This window comes from Ochotona curzoniae, unplaced genomic scaffold, assembly GCF_017591425.1.
Source record: "Ochotona curzoniae isolate NIBS_2020 unplaced genomic scaffold, NIBS_Ocur_1.0 contig_883, whole genome shotgun sequence".
Lineage (NCBI taxonomy): Eukaryota > Metazoa > Chordata > Mammalia > Lagomorpha > Ochotonidae > Ochotona > Ochotona curzoniae.
In genome coordinates, this window is record NW_024466599.1 from 19584121 (window position 1) to 19597200 (window position 13080).

Genomic DNA, 13080 nt, shown 5'->3' on the forward strand with positions numbered 1-13080 from the left:
TTCTGTTAACTTCCCTCCACAAATTTCACTTCAGTTTTCAGAATTATCAACTGATAGTTATTAGGCCACGAAGAAATAGATGTTATCTATTTCCTGTCAAAAAAGAACCCTTTTCACTCTTTTCTCCCCCAAGTTCACTCTGGGAGTCTGACTTTAACGTTCTGCTTTCACCTTATCACCCCTGTTCACCCACTCCTCACTGCACCACGCTAGCAATCAGACCAGGCAGTGCCGAGTGTCCCTTTCATCTCCTCGTCCCTCCTGCCCGCACCCCAGCTCAGCCCCTGAGGGGTGGTCAGTCCCTTCTTCCTCTCCAGCCAGCCCTATGTTCCTAGGGATGCCTGCGGGAACCCTGGAGTTTCCTCACAGGGTGAGCCTCCTGTTGTGTGTGCATGCTCAGCTCAATGGCTCTTGATTTGTCAATATTAAATAATTAGTGATCACAAGGCCTTTACCTCCATCTTCCACCCTCTAAAAATATAATAGCTCTTTTATTTCACAGCACTTGACTTTGTTTATTTAGCATGATCAGGGCAACAGTGAGCTTTAGCAAGCCTGTTAAATATTTACTCATGAGGCGGATATTTATGCATGAATCAGTGGCACTTATCAGTATGTGACACTGTATGTTAGGTTTTGCACTTTTACAACCCAAGAAACTGCAGTTAACCAAAGGATGAAATAAGCATCTTTTTAAAAATAAACTCTCAGTGCACACTATCCTTCTCAGCACCAGGGTGCCTCCTATACTGAGATGCGCTCTATGCAATCACTAAGTCTTAGAGAATGAGACATGACAGGGTGGTCAGGGCATCCCAACTGAGGTCAGGTGTATCTGATTGTTTGATGGAGTCTTACCGTTGTGTGAAAGACTACAAAGGAAAGTGAGCTGTGCATTGCAGAGTCTATGAAATGGTGGTCCTTGTGTCTCCAGCAGCCTTCACCCTTGTCAGGATCCTGACCAGCTGGGAGGGAGCACCGCTGCTGTTCCTTCCCATCCCCATCACTCTGTTCTTAGGGAGGCAACAAATCTCATTAGAAGCAGAGTGGATGCTGGGGTACAGGCAAACCTGTGTTGGTCGGATGGCCTCACCCCTGTTTGGTTATGTAAATCAGAGGCACCTTCTGCTTCAATTTTGCCTGTAAAATTCCAGTGACCATTCTGGCCTCACCTACTCATGGGGAGAGTCAAATTAGATGCTGTGGTAAGGTACCTAACTATATGTGTTCATTCTTGACGATCACAGAGGTGGGATGCAGAAACGTGGGCCTGACAGTAGAACACTGGTCTTTGCATTTCTTCACCACTCAGCTTCTTCCCAGCATTACAGGTGACTTTTATTTAATGATCATATTTTAGAATGATGCAGTTCAAGCTGTGAAAGAGGAAAATTTTTTAAAAGTTTTGGTTTAGTCTGTGGATAATTCCACAAACTAATTCCCTTGCTTGATGCATTTTAATGAATAAGAACTTATTCTGTATTTTTTATACAAGTCCAAGTCCGTTATAATTAAGCCCAAAGATCTGCCCAAATTATTTTCTTTCTTGTAATTTCATTAGGCCAAGTTTCTGTGAGAACACTGTTAATAACCTGGGTCTTGGCATCCCCCCTGCCACACAGATCTTAACCAATAACTACATGATGTAAATATTGGAATCTTTTTCCTAATCACTTTTCCATCTTAAGGGAATCATTAGAACCTTCCAGTGACATGTGTGGTTTCAAAAGGGACAAAAGTCCTCCCTTCAAGTCATAGGAATTTTCCTAGCTCCTTCAGAGTTTAGACTAAATTTAATCCAGTGTCTGCCCTGTGCAGCCAGTGTTCTATGTAGCTGCAGAGTGCAACTGATTCAGTGGTGTCGAACTTAGTTGAATGCTGTCTTAGTTTTTTTCTTGGTTGTCAGAGGAGTTGTGCTTTTAGGGATCATCTAAGTAGAAAAAGACCAGTGTCAGAAATTTCCACTTCAGATTGACTCTTTTGCTTGTTGAGATTCTTCATTCCCATAAAAACAACAAAAAATTATGAAAAATTCAACTTCATAAATCTAGTATGGGTCTGGAATTCTTTCAGTAGTTAGATGTGCATTCTGTGTATCGTAAACTATTACACTGGGTCAACCTGCCCTAAACTTTTCAGGAATGATTTTCTGGGAAATGATTGCAACATCCTCTTCTTTTTACAACCTTGTAAGTGTGGAAACTTGGGTAATGAATAATCACAGGATTAAGGGATTTTAAAGATTTTTTTAAATTACAGAAAGGATTTAAGAGCTAATAGAAATATATATTAAAATAAAATAATCAAAGCAAACTACAAGAAAAGTCAAAGAAAACAAGATGTAATCAACACCAGAGGCGATAAGCTAAATACGTGACATGAAATTTCAAGCAATTTCTTGTAGTAATTATTTACTGGTTAATTTAAACTAAAAAAGGAATTCCCTTGGGGAAGTTCTAGAGCCTTGTTTCAAAATCAGTATTTTAGCTTAGTGTTTGAATCAGTAATATTGACTATCCCTTGCGTCTTATACCTATTAGCACTCAAGGTAACAGCTGATTGGCTGCAGAACTAGCCTCTTCAGTACACTGTTACAATGCCAGGTCAGTTTATTTTGGTTTGGCTCAACTGTTTACTGAATGACTCATCTATGCTGAATTGACCATACTGAAGAGCATTACAGTGTGTTTCAATAACATACGTAGCATGTTAATATCAGTAAAACATATACCTGTGCCAATCAAAGCTTGGTGATTTGTACCATTGTGTGATAAATGTCCTTGATTATCACTAATGATGGTTAATGGGAGCATACTAGCCTAAAACAAGAAATCAAGATAATTTACTCATAAAGGAAATTCCTATTATCATAATCCATGGCAGCTGGTGGCTAGATTTTGATGAGAGAAGCCGCATCTGCCTGGGGTGTGAGTTGCTTGAGCCCTAAAAGAATTGTCCATTGTGCTCTTGTCCTTTCAGTGCCCTTGGAGGCTCCTCTGCTCTTCACATCCCAGCTTTTCCAGGAGGAGGCTGTCTGATTGATTATGTTCCTCAAGTGTGCCACCTGCTCACCAACAAGGTAAAAGCAAGTCCTCTGACTGCTGCATCTCTGAGACTGCTTCTTCCGGGGCCCCTGAGCCCAGTTCACTGTACATGGACCGTCTTCCTACTCATGTCATCTTCCTGTTTCAACCTCCATCTGACATCTGCTAAAGTCCATCTGTTGGCCACCTTATTTGTCCTCCTTCTTTACTTCTTCCTTTTTAAGGATTCTGACTTCCTATTCCAGTCTTACCTCCCCCTCTTGTACCTGGAAGTTTAGTCACCCCTCTTCCAAATTTTCTTTATCCCTAAGTCTTTGCTAGGTCTTGTACCTTCCTAGGGTTTTTCATTTTGGAGCCCGTGTATTTCCCCCTCATGTGATGCATACATGTAGCCACACCTGTTTACCGTTGGTGCATATCAGGATAACTCATTAAAACTGTCTTTATTTCTTTCTGCTTTGCAGTACCTCACTTTTTAAGTCACTTCCTGATATCTTTATATAATTTCTAGGAGTAGATTCCTGACTCCATGGGGACAAAATTCAGGTCAGTTGTTCTACCCAGGCACAGAGATTCTCTGTAGCTTTCTTTTAGCTTCATTGATCAACAATTACATTGGCAAGTCGCTGGGTTTATTGTAATAGTTGTCCTCAGATGTTTCTGACAAGTGGTAAAAATATACTTGTTAATATCCAGCCATGGTATTCAGCTGAAACCTAAAGGTATTGAAGCAACACTGGTTCTCTTTATCCTCCCACATGCACTGTGACTTAATTTGTTTAGTTGTTACAGCACGATGTCTCTTGCTCTTGCTGACTTATTCACATTGGCTTGGAAACTAGAGCTTTTGTTTGTCTCTCTCAGTCAAAATATAGCTAATCCCCATACAAAAAGTATCTTAGAAGTACAATAATATTTTAGAGGCTTCAGTCTGATTTCCCAAATAGAAACTCAAGTCTGGCAATTCGGCAGGCTCCAGACCCAGCCCAGGTTCCAGGGCTCCAAACTTTAATGGGCTTTTCGCTAGACCAAGCCTTTCCTTCCTCCCCCTCCCCCCACCCCCCAAAAAACCTAGTTGCATGGCAGAATTTTTGTTTTCAGTCCAAGGTCTTGCACTGCCCTAAAATCTGTGCCCAAAAACCATAAAGAAAAATGAAAACGTGCTCTTCCAGAAGTGAGAAGAAAAGTCTTTTAAAGCTCTCCTATTGAGATTAATTTCTAGTCCTACATTTTCCTCAAGAAAAGAAAAATTTTTTATAATGTTTTCCCAGAAATACAAGAACCATTCCATTTTTTCTTATTTGGTTCCCTTTCATTAATTTTACTTGTCTTTAAAAATTGATGTTCTTCTGTTTGCTACAAACGAGGACAGTGCAGGCTGCATTTAGAAACGCTCTCTTCAAATGAATTTCCATAATTACATTGGAATCTATCTTTATAGCCAGTTTTGTTGTGGGTTTCTGTTAAAATGGTTTTCTGTTTTTAAAATCAAGTATACAGAACTGTTTTAAATAAAGCCACTTAAGCAAACTTATCATCTGTTTTCTTTTTTGAAAATAACATTTCTGATCCTACATTAAGCCTGCAAAATAAGAACTGTTTTTATAAATTGACATAACCCCCCATTACATAATAGAATTGTTTCATTTTTAAAGGGTACAGCATGGCTATCACTACCAATTGTGTCAAGGTTATTCCAAGTACTTTATCTTGAGCTTTTGTTAGCCATGGAAACTCAGTGTGGCTACAGCCAAAATAAACAGTTGGGATGGGAGGGGGGTGCCTCTCTTTCCCATTGTTTCTTTCATCCATTACAAACACATTATAAGAAAAGTGTTTGCATGTTTAAAACTGATGAATAAATGACTAACTTCCATATGCCTAACTTAATGAGTTCAGAGGTTTTTTTTTAAATAGAAACTGTCATTTGATAATAACAAGGAAATATAAAAAGTAAAACTAGAAATCTCCTATTGTAACACTCTTTATTCTAAATGTTAGGATTTCAAAAAGAAAGAATTAAGCATTATTCTCTTTTCAATAGGAGTTCAAGGTAACCAGAAAATTTTATTTGATGTGAAAAAGCTGTTCTTTACAGAATGGCATCTGATACTTGCAAAGAAATTATAGGATTTGAAAATCACTCTTTCGTATATCCTAATGAAATATTTGGTTCAGATAAGACTTTCCCAGTAGATACTCAAACCATAAGTTGATGAAGAACTGTATTTTTTTTAGACCTTGAGGAAGATTCCTGTTGATTACTCACCATGGTATATATTTGTATATGTGTGTGTAGGTATGCATAGATGGTAGATGGATGGACACATAGATAGATGTTGTTTTTACTCATATGGCAAAGAGAGCCTTCCATTGATATTGGGGTGATACGCTGTCATCACCTTAACCAAGTGATCATGCCCAGGGCTACCTATGAAATTTCTTTGCCAAAAACATTTAACCTGAGATTGGTCATGAATTTGGCTTTAACTTCCAATTTTTAGGAAATACACAGGGCAGAGGAAAGAGGAGGGAAACAGAGAATTGGATTATGATACAGGGCAGCTAACCCCATCTCCTTGAAAAATTCATGCCGTATATGCATGTGCAGGCAGGTACACACTTATACACATATGCACACTTAGTGAGATGCTGTAATTCTATATTTAAAAAAAACAGACAGCTGGCACATTGGCCTAGTGGCTGAAGTCCTTGCCTTGTGTCTACCGGGATCCCATATGTGTGCTGTTACTAATCCTGGCTGCTCCACGTCCTTGTGGCCTGGAAGTACAGTCGAGGATGGCCCAAAACCTTGGGACACTGCACTTGTGTGAGAGACCTGGAAGAGGATCCTGGCCCCTGACTTTGGATTGGATCTGCCCCGGCTATTGTGACCATTTGGGGAGTGAACCAGCGGGCAGAAGATTTTTCTTTCTGTAGATCTGACTTCCCAATTAAAATAAATCTTTTTAAAAATTTGAGCCCAGTGGCGTGGCATAGTGGCTAAAGTCCTCGTCTTGAACACACACATATGGGCGCTGGTTCTAATCCCAGCTGCTCCACTTCCCATCCAGCTCCCTACTTGTGGCCTGGGAAAGCAGTTGAGGATGGCCCAACGCCTTGGGATCCTGCACCTGCCTGGGAGACCTGGAGGAGGTTCCTTGCTCCTGGCTTTGGATCAGCACAGCACTGGCCATTGTGGTCACTTGAGGAGTGAATCATCAAATAGAAGATCTGTCTCTCCTCCTCCTTGTATATCTGACTTTGCCATAAAAATAAATAAATCTTTTTTAAAAAGTAATTAAATATCATTTTGTTATATACTGATTTAAAAAAAGTTTTTCTGGAGACAGTTGAAAAATTGAAAGTGGATGAGGTATCAGATGAATTCAGAGAATAATTGTTAAGTTTGTTGGGTATGATAATGCTATTGTGGTTATATCAAAGAATATCTTATTTTTTTGGAGATACTTGCTGAAGTATTTAGGGGCAAACTGTCATGATGTGTCTAATTTCCTTTGAAATGTTTCAGGAAGATTGATTGATATGTAGGTAGATAGGTGGCTTAATGAAGCAGCTAGGCAAAATATTCTCAGTTGTTGAATATAGATGGTGGAAATGTTAGTGTTCATTTTACTATGTCTACCTCTCTGAATCTGGGGAATTATTCATAATAAAGCGTTTAATGGTGTCCTGCATCACTGCTCAGCTTTGGGTTCCTATTCCAGGTGCAGTATGTGATTCAAGGCTATCACAAAAGGAGAGAGTACATCGCTGCGTTCCTCAGTCACTTTGGCACGTAAGTTCTGCTCTATGAAGCTCCAGTGCCCTCACTTGCTGCTGACTCTCACATGGACACTTGGTTAGGACAGTAGCTTTGGTGTCATTTTCATGTGCTGCTGTCATCAAAGCTCCTGGGAAGACATTTTCATAGCATTCTCCATCCAAAAGTGGAATTCAGTACTTTCCTGGGGCAGCAGCGTGGCAAACCCCAAGTGCCCCAGTGACAGTGGTAGCAGTGCCCGTGGCTGCAAAGCAGTGAGCAGTTTGTGCAGCCCTTTCTTCTCCATCACCTCACAGTAGTCAGGAGGTGAGCTGGGAAGGCTCTGTTGAAACATTTTGTTGAAGGCAGCCCTGAAACTGGTTAAGTCCAGTAGCCTGATGGAAGTCACATGTGTAGAAGAAGTGGCACCAGGTCAAGGACCTCAGTTGTTCAGGCCTCAGGTACCACCCCGGATTTGGGAAAGGGATGGTACAGGAGCAGTGGCAGTGAGAGGAGAGAGAACTTGTGACTGCAGGTGGAGTGATTTCTCCTGCTGCTGCTGTCCTGGATGATAGTCTTCTGGTGGGCTGTGGGTATGCATCCCTGTTCCTTAAATGCTGTCGGAGACCTCAACAGGCTTAAATCAGCAGGACACGCCATGCATTTTCCTGTGGTCTCCAGCAGTCTCGTCATTCTCACTATGTGGCGCAAAGCCACGAGAGTTTTAATGATCTGGTTTTAATTACCTTATTCCAGAGGAGGTTATAAATAATGCAAAAATGTGTACAGAAACACAAAAGGAAAGTTGTAAAGCAGCCAGTGAAGACCTTAGGACAGAAGGAAACCGAGAGCAAGAAAAAAAAAGATAACAAAAAATAAAGCTCACCATGCCCTGAGATGTCATTTTTAAACTGGTAGTTTAAAAATGTCATAGTTGCAACAAAATTTCTGATTCCTCAAAACAGTGTCAATAATTGTTCTCATTATCCATAAAAAATTCTTTATATTCCAGAAGTGTCAGTATCAAAGTGTATAACCATCTTTCCTCTGAGTCCTTAATACCTAAGATTTTCTCAATTTTATTTATAAAAGTTTGACCAAGCACTTTTGATACAAACAGTGGTTGATAAATGATTCCACTGATCTTCTAATTTTTAGTAATATTGTTTTTAATATCTATAACTGAAAATGAAGAAACTTATGCAGTGACCTCCATACACACCCTTAGGGTTTCTCTTGCCCTCTCCACTGAGGGTCAAAGGAATGTGAAAATTGCATTTGCATTTGCGTTTGTGTTTCAAAATAATTCTTTTTAAATGTATATTTTGGGTGTCTTTTTAGCATGTAGGGCCATAATATACGTAATAGAGGTTCTATAGAATCACTGTCAAACTATAAATGTGTTACTATATTTACCACTTGCTGAATTCATGCTAAAAGGTACTGTATGCCTATTTTTGTCTGTGGGCTATAGATCTAAAAAGTTTAGACGTCCATGTTACAATATTGGAGTGATTATAGATTCACAGGTGGAAGGAAATAGAAATTGTAGAATTGACCTAACCAACAGTTCTAGGTGATAATACCAACCATCTTGGAACAGATCACCCAGGCTTTGGTGTCTTTGCTTCTTTGCCTTTGTAAGCGGTGTAGTTAGTTGTCTCTTGCTTAAACTTAGAGATCATGAGTGTTGATGGCCTGACTGGCCTAATTCAGTCAAGGAAAGGGCAGCACTAAGAACATCAAAGGCCTCCTGTACAGAAGGAAAAAATCAGTTCTGCCCTTGCCATGTGGTTAATGCTGTACTTGGCTCTTGAGGGACATGAATGAAGTGAGCCTGCCACAATTCTGCCCAGTCATTTCACAAGAGAGGTGCTTCTCCCATCTGTACTCAACACCCACCCATCTAACCTTCTGCCTTTTCTTGAGTGTGGGGGAAAGGCTCAAAACAAAAGGATTCTACATACACTTTGGGAGAAAACTAACATATAATCCCAAATTTAGTAATTTTGCCATTGCTCATAACTGTTTGATACCCAATGAAAATGACATTTAGCAATCCCTGAAAAGATAAAATGACATTTAACACTATTGTGCAGGCCTGATTGCTGAATTTGTCCTTTTATTCATAGCTAGTAACTAACAGATGTTCTCGTTTAGTGGTTTATCTTATTTGCTTCACAGTTCTGTAGTTAAGTTTGCAGATGCTATTGACCTGATTGACAGATGAGGAAACTGAACTCCAAAGGCCGAGTGATTTGCCTAAGATCATAACAGATGTAAATGGCAATGCCGTGGCTTCAATCTAGGTGTTCTCAGTCCAAAGCCCACACCTCCCGTGGTCTTGCTTCCTTGTTGTAATTCCATCTAAGCCTCAATAACTCTGATTTCATGAATATATTCTTTTCTTGGTCGTGTCCCTTTTCTGCCTTATTTTTTAATGAGGGCTTTCTGTTTTTCCATGTTTTTGTTACTTAGCGGTGTTGTGGAATATGATGCAGAAGGCTTTACAAAACTCACTCTCCTGCTGATGTGGAAAGATTTCTGCTTCCTTGTACACAGTGAGTATACTTTTGTTGTCAGCATGCACTTAAAACATTCTAAACATGTCATAATCAGCCTGAGACATTCTGGGTTCGTGTATTTATTTATGAAGAAAATGTCTCTAGACCAGGTGACTCAACCACTAGAATGATTTTGCTCCTTAGGTGGCATTTGACACCGTCTTGAAACATCTTTTACTGCCTTGATGGGGAGGGGGTGCTTGCTACTGGCATCTAGTGGGTAGAGGTCAGCAATGCAGCTGAACCTCCTGCGGTGCACAGGAGTGAGACCTTCAACACAAGAAATCCTGGATTCCAAACACCAGTATTGCCAGGCTGGAGAACCCCCGTTGCAGACAGATTTCTGCCTAAAAACTCTTATCAGTATCAAGTCTCAAAATTTTCAGGATCACTCAAAACATACTTGGCTTTGATCATTTAGTTATTACCTTGCATTGAGTAAAAAGTGTACAATTTTGCTGGTATGTAATATGGCAGTTCTTCAAAAAGTCTGTAGGAAATGCATATTATCAAAGAATTGCTGCATAAAAGTTCAAACTTTTTGCACCCAAATAAGCTTATCTTTTAATTCCACTTTCCCACAAACTTCTTGAAGTATCCTTTTGTATAACTTCAAAGAAAAGCAATAGTTTAGCATATCCCCCACATCACTCACTATTGTCCACATGGCAGACATATTTGAATGACTATTGGATTATGATAGTACACGTTGGTCCAGATTTCTCTTGATGGATAATTTTGAGGCACTTTTGTTTATTCCCTTGTTACATAAGTATCAGTGACCCATGATGACAGGTTCAAATGGCAAGTCAACCCAGACCTTTATTCTGTTTTTCTTTGTTTTTAAGGTTTATTAATTTATTTGTTTGAAAGAGAGAGTTATAGAGAGAGAAGAAGGGAAAGGGAGAGATCTTTCATCCATTGGTTCACTCTTCAGATGGCCACAATGGCCAGGTTAGGCCAAGCTGAAGCCCGAAGCCAGGAACTTCCTCCAGATCTCCCACAAGGGCCTCCATTTTCCACTGCTTTCCAGGGCACTTTAGCAGAGAACTGGATCAGAAGTGGCACAACCAGGGCTCTAACAGTGCCCATATGGGATTCCAGTATCACAGGTGGCAGTTTAACCAGATATACTGCAACAGTAACCCAAAGCTTTCATTTATAAGTAGGTTAGTATGTACCGTGTCGGCTTCTTAAGCCAAAGGCAAAGACAGTTTTCCTACATCAAATTACAGAAAAGCAGTGGATTTGAGTTAGTCTCACTCAGTGTATATAGAATTGTTCTGGAGAAAAACTGATCAAGGCTTTAGCCACTATAGACTCGGGGGTTTTTCTTCTGGGTTGTGATTTGCTTAGGTTAATAAAATAGTTCTGCCTCCACCTTCTTGCTAGTTCCCATATCAGAATGCCAGTTTAAGTCCAGGCTGCTTTACTTTGAATCCAGCTTCCTGTTAATGTGTCTGGGAAGGCTGGCCCAAGTATGTCACTCATACGAAAGAGACCACAGTGGAGTCTGTGGCTCCTAGAACTAGCCTGGCATATACCCAGCTATTATAGCCATTTGGGAAGTAAACCAATGGTTGGAAGATAGTTTTCCGCCCCCCCCCCCCACTTTCTCTCTTTTTCTTTCTCAGGGACTCTCCCCCTTCCTCCATCCTTCCTGTTTCTCTTTCTCACCCTTCCTCCCTTCCTCTCTTTCTTCCTTCTTCCATCTCTTTCCTTCTATGTCCTTTAATTAAATAACATTTGTAAGATAGTTTTATTTTTAATCAGTACATGATTGTACATATTTATGAAGTATGGTGTGACAAATACATACACAGTGTGTAATGATGAGATAAAATATTTTTAAGTTCAACTGAGAGTTAGTTGATCTTTTATGTGTTGCCCAGACAGCTCCATTTTGTTGCATACTACTTTGTATTGAGTTCAATAATTTGTCATACATTAGGGCCTTGTTTTCTAATGCATTTGGAGATTACAAGCATATCACTTTGTGTTGATTGTGTGCACAGATAAGCAGAGTTGGAGAAGTAAAGGTTTGAATCTTGTGTGTGCCTCTCACTGCACCTTGTTCAACCACTAGGACGAGCCATCCTCTCTGTTGTAGTTCGCTCCTTGTATCTTAATATCACTGCCCACACTCTGGTCCTTCTGACAGAAAAGACTTGGGTATGAATCAGGGGACATTGGTGCTGTTTCCTGCTGGATCACTAACCCAGCCTGCCTTCCATACATTGTTTCCACCCATTTTCTTCCTTCTTCTCTGAAACATAGAACTTGCTACATCCCAGGGAAGATTGGTTAGATAACTTGTTTTCCTCAGTCATGCAGTACAGCCTCTGACACTTACCTTCCCTTCGTAGCATCTGCTTGCTTCATTATAATGCCCAAGGGACCATTTGTTCTCTCTTCTCTTTCCATGGAGATGAGGAGGTGAATATGGCACGGCAGAGATGCAATAGAGAACATTGCCAGGAATGACTGTGCAATCTCAGAGGTAAAAAAGAACTTGGAACCAGAGGCAGATTTCTGTGGACTGCTCCACCTCTTCGGGGCAGTTGAAGATGCAGCAGGAGAGGAGACAGCACCTGTGCTGGGCCCTGCCTCTCTGCTCTGAGGCCCAGGAAGACAGCTGGCAGCAGGACCACTGCTGGCAGTCCTTCTGAGACTTTAGGATGCCAGAGGAAAGAGGCACCCTTCTCTTGAGCAAATGGTTCTGACTTCAGATTTGGCCAGAATGTGTGGAGGCCAGTGTGCCCAGGAGAAATGATGTACAGGCTGTGGGACCTGTTGAGACCTACAGCATCCTGGCATTCTGTCAGCTCACGAGGTTTGTGACCACGATTACTCCTGTGGAGATGCCTGTCCACCACCACCCTCTCCCTGCCTCCTCCATCCACGCGCAGCATAACTCAGGACTTGGCCATCATCTAAGAATCGTCATAGCGATTGACTAGGTAGTTTCATAGTTACGAACTTGTTCTTTGCACTGGTGATCGACACTGTCTTTAAGCCAGCCTTTTCAGAAGCTGGATGGCAGGAGGCCCAGACAGCAAGGTAAAATCACAGTAAGCAGAAGTGGGCACTGGTGCCTCTGCTGTGCTTCCGGAGCTCCAGTTAGCTGCACCTTGAGCAGACAGGGGAGGAGGCAGCTGCCTCAGGTAACAGAGCTGCTACTCAAGAGGGGAGACTATTGGGATCGGTGACTGTAAGTAGTTGAAGGGACCTGTGACTGTATGGCAAACTGTCTTTTCACTACAGGGAATCCTTGGAAAGTGACCTTTGAGTCATCCAGCCTGGACTGCAGACAGTTTATCTTATTACAATGCCTGTTCGAGCCAACCTGAACACTTTTTCTCTTCTGTGTTCTATCCCCCATCCGTTTGAGTTGAGGGTACTGAGAACCTACTGTATGCTCAGTACTGTGCAAGGTATTAGAAGATGAAAGTACTTTGGCCTTGACCTTGAGACAGTTTGGGAGGTACAGCACAAGGAACTGGAAAAGCACAGCTAGGGGGCCAGACCCACTGCCAGCCTGTCTTTGTATGGCTCTCTTTTTTTTTTTTAAGATTTATTTTATTTTTATTGGGAAGTCAGATATACAGAGAGGAGGAGAGACATAGAGGAAGATCTTCCGTCCATTGATTTACTCCTCAAGTGGCTGCAACAGCCGGAGCTGAGCCAGTCCAAAGCCAGGAGCCAGGAA

The 13080-nt window shown here is 41.1% G+C and overlaps 1 protein-coding gene across 3 annotated transcripts in view; it reads left to right on the forward strand.

Moving 5' to 3' along the window:
* The window catches only part of BABAM2 (BRISC and BRCA1 A complex member 2), a 449694-nt gene that overhangs the window by 366148 nt on the left and 70466 nt on the right, over nt 1-13080 (forward strand). For all 3 annotated transcript variants that reach the window (XM_040993000.1, XM_040992999.1, XM_040993001.1), the window contains 3 exons: nt 2980-3079; nt 6773-6843; nt 9286-9368. In XM_040993000.1, coding sequence (XP_040848934.1) covers nt 2980-3079; nt 6773-6843; nt 9286-9368 — 254 coding nt within the window. The remainder of the gene's footprint in view (nt 1-2979; nt 3080-6772; nt 6844-9285; nt 9369-13080) is intronic.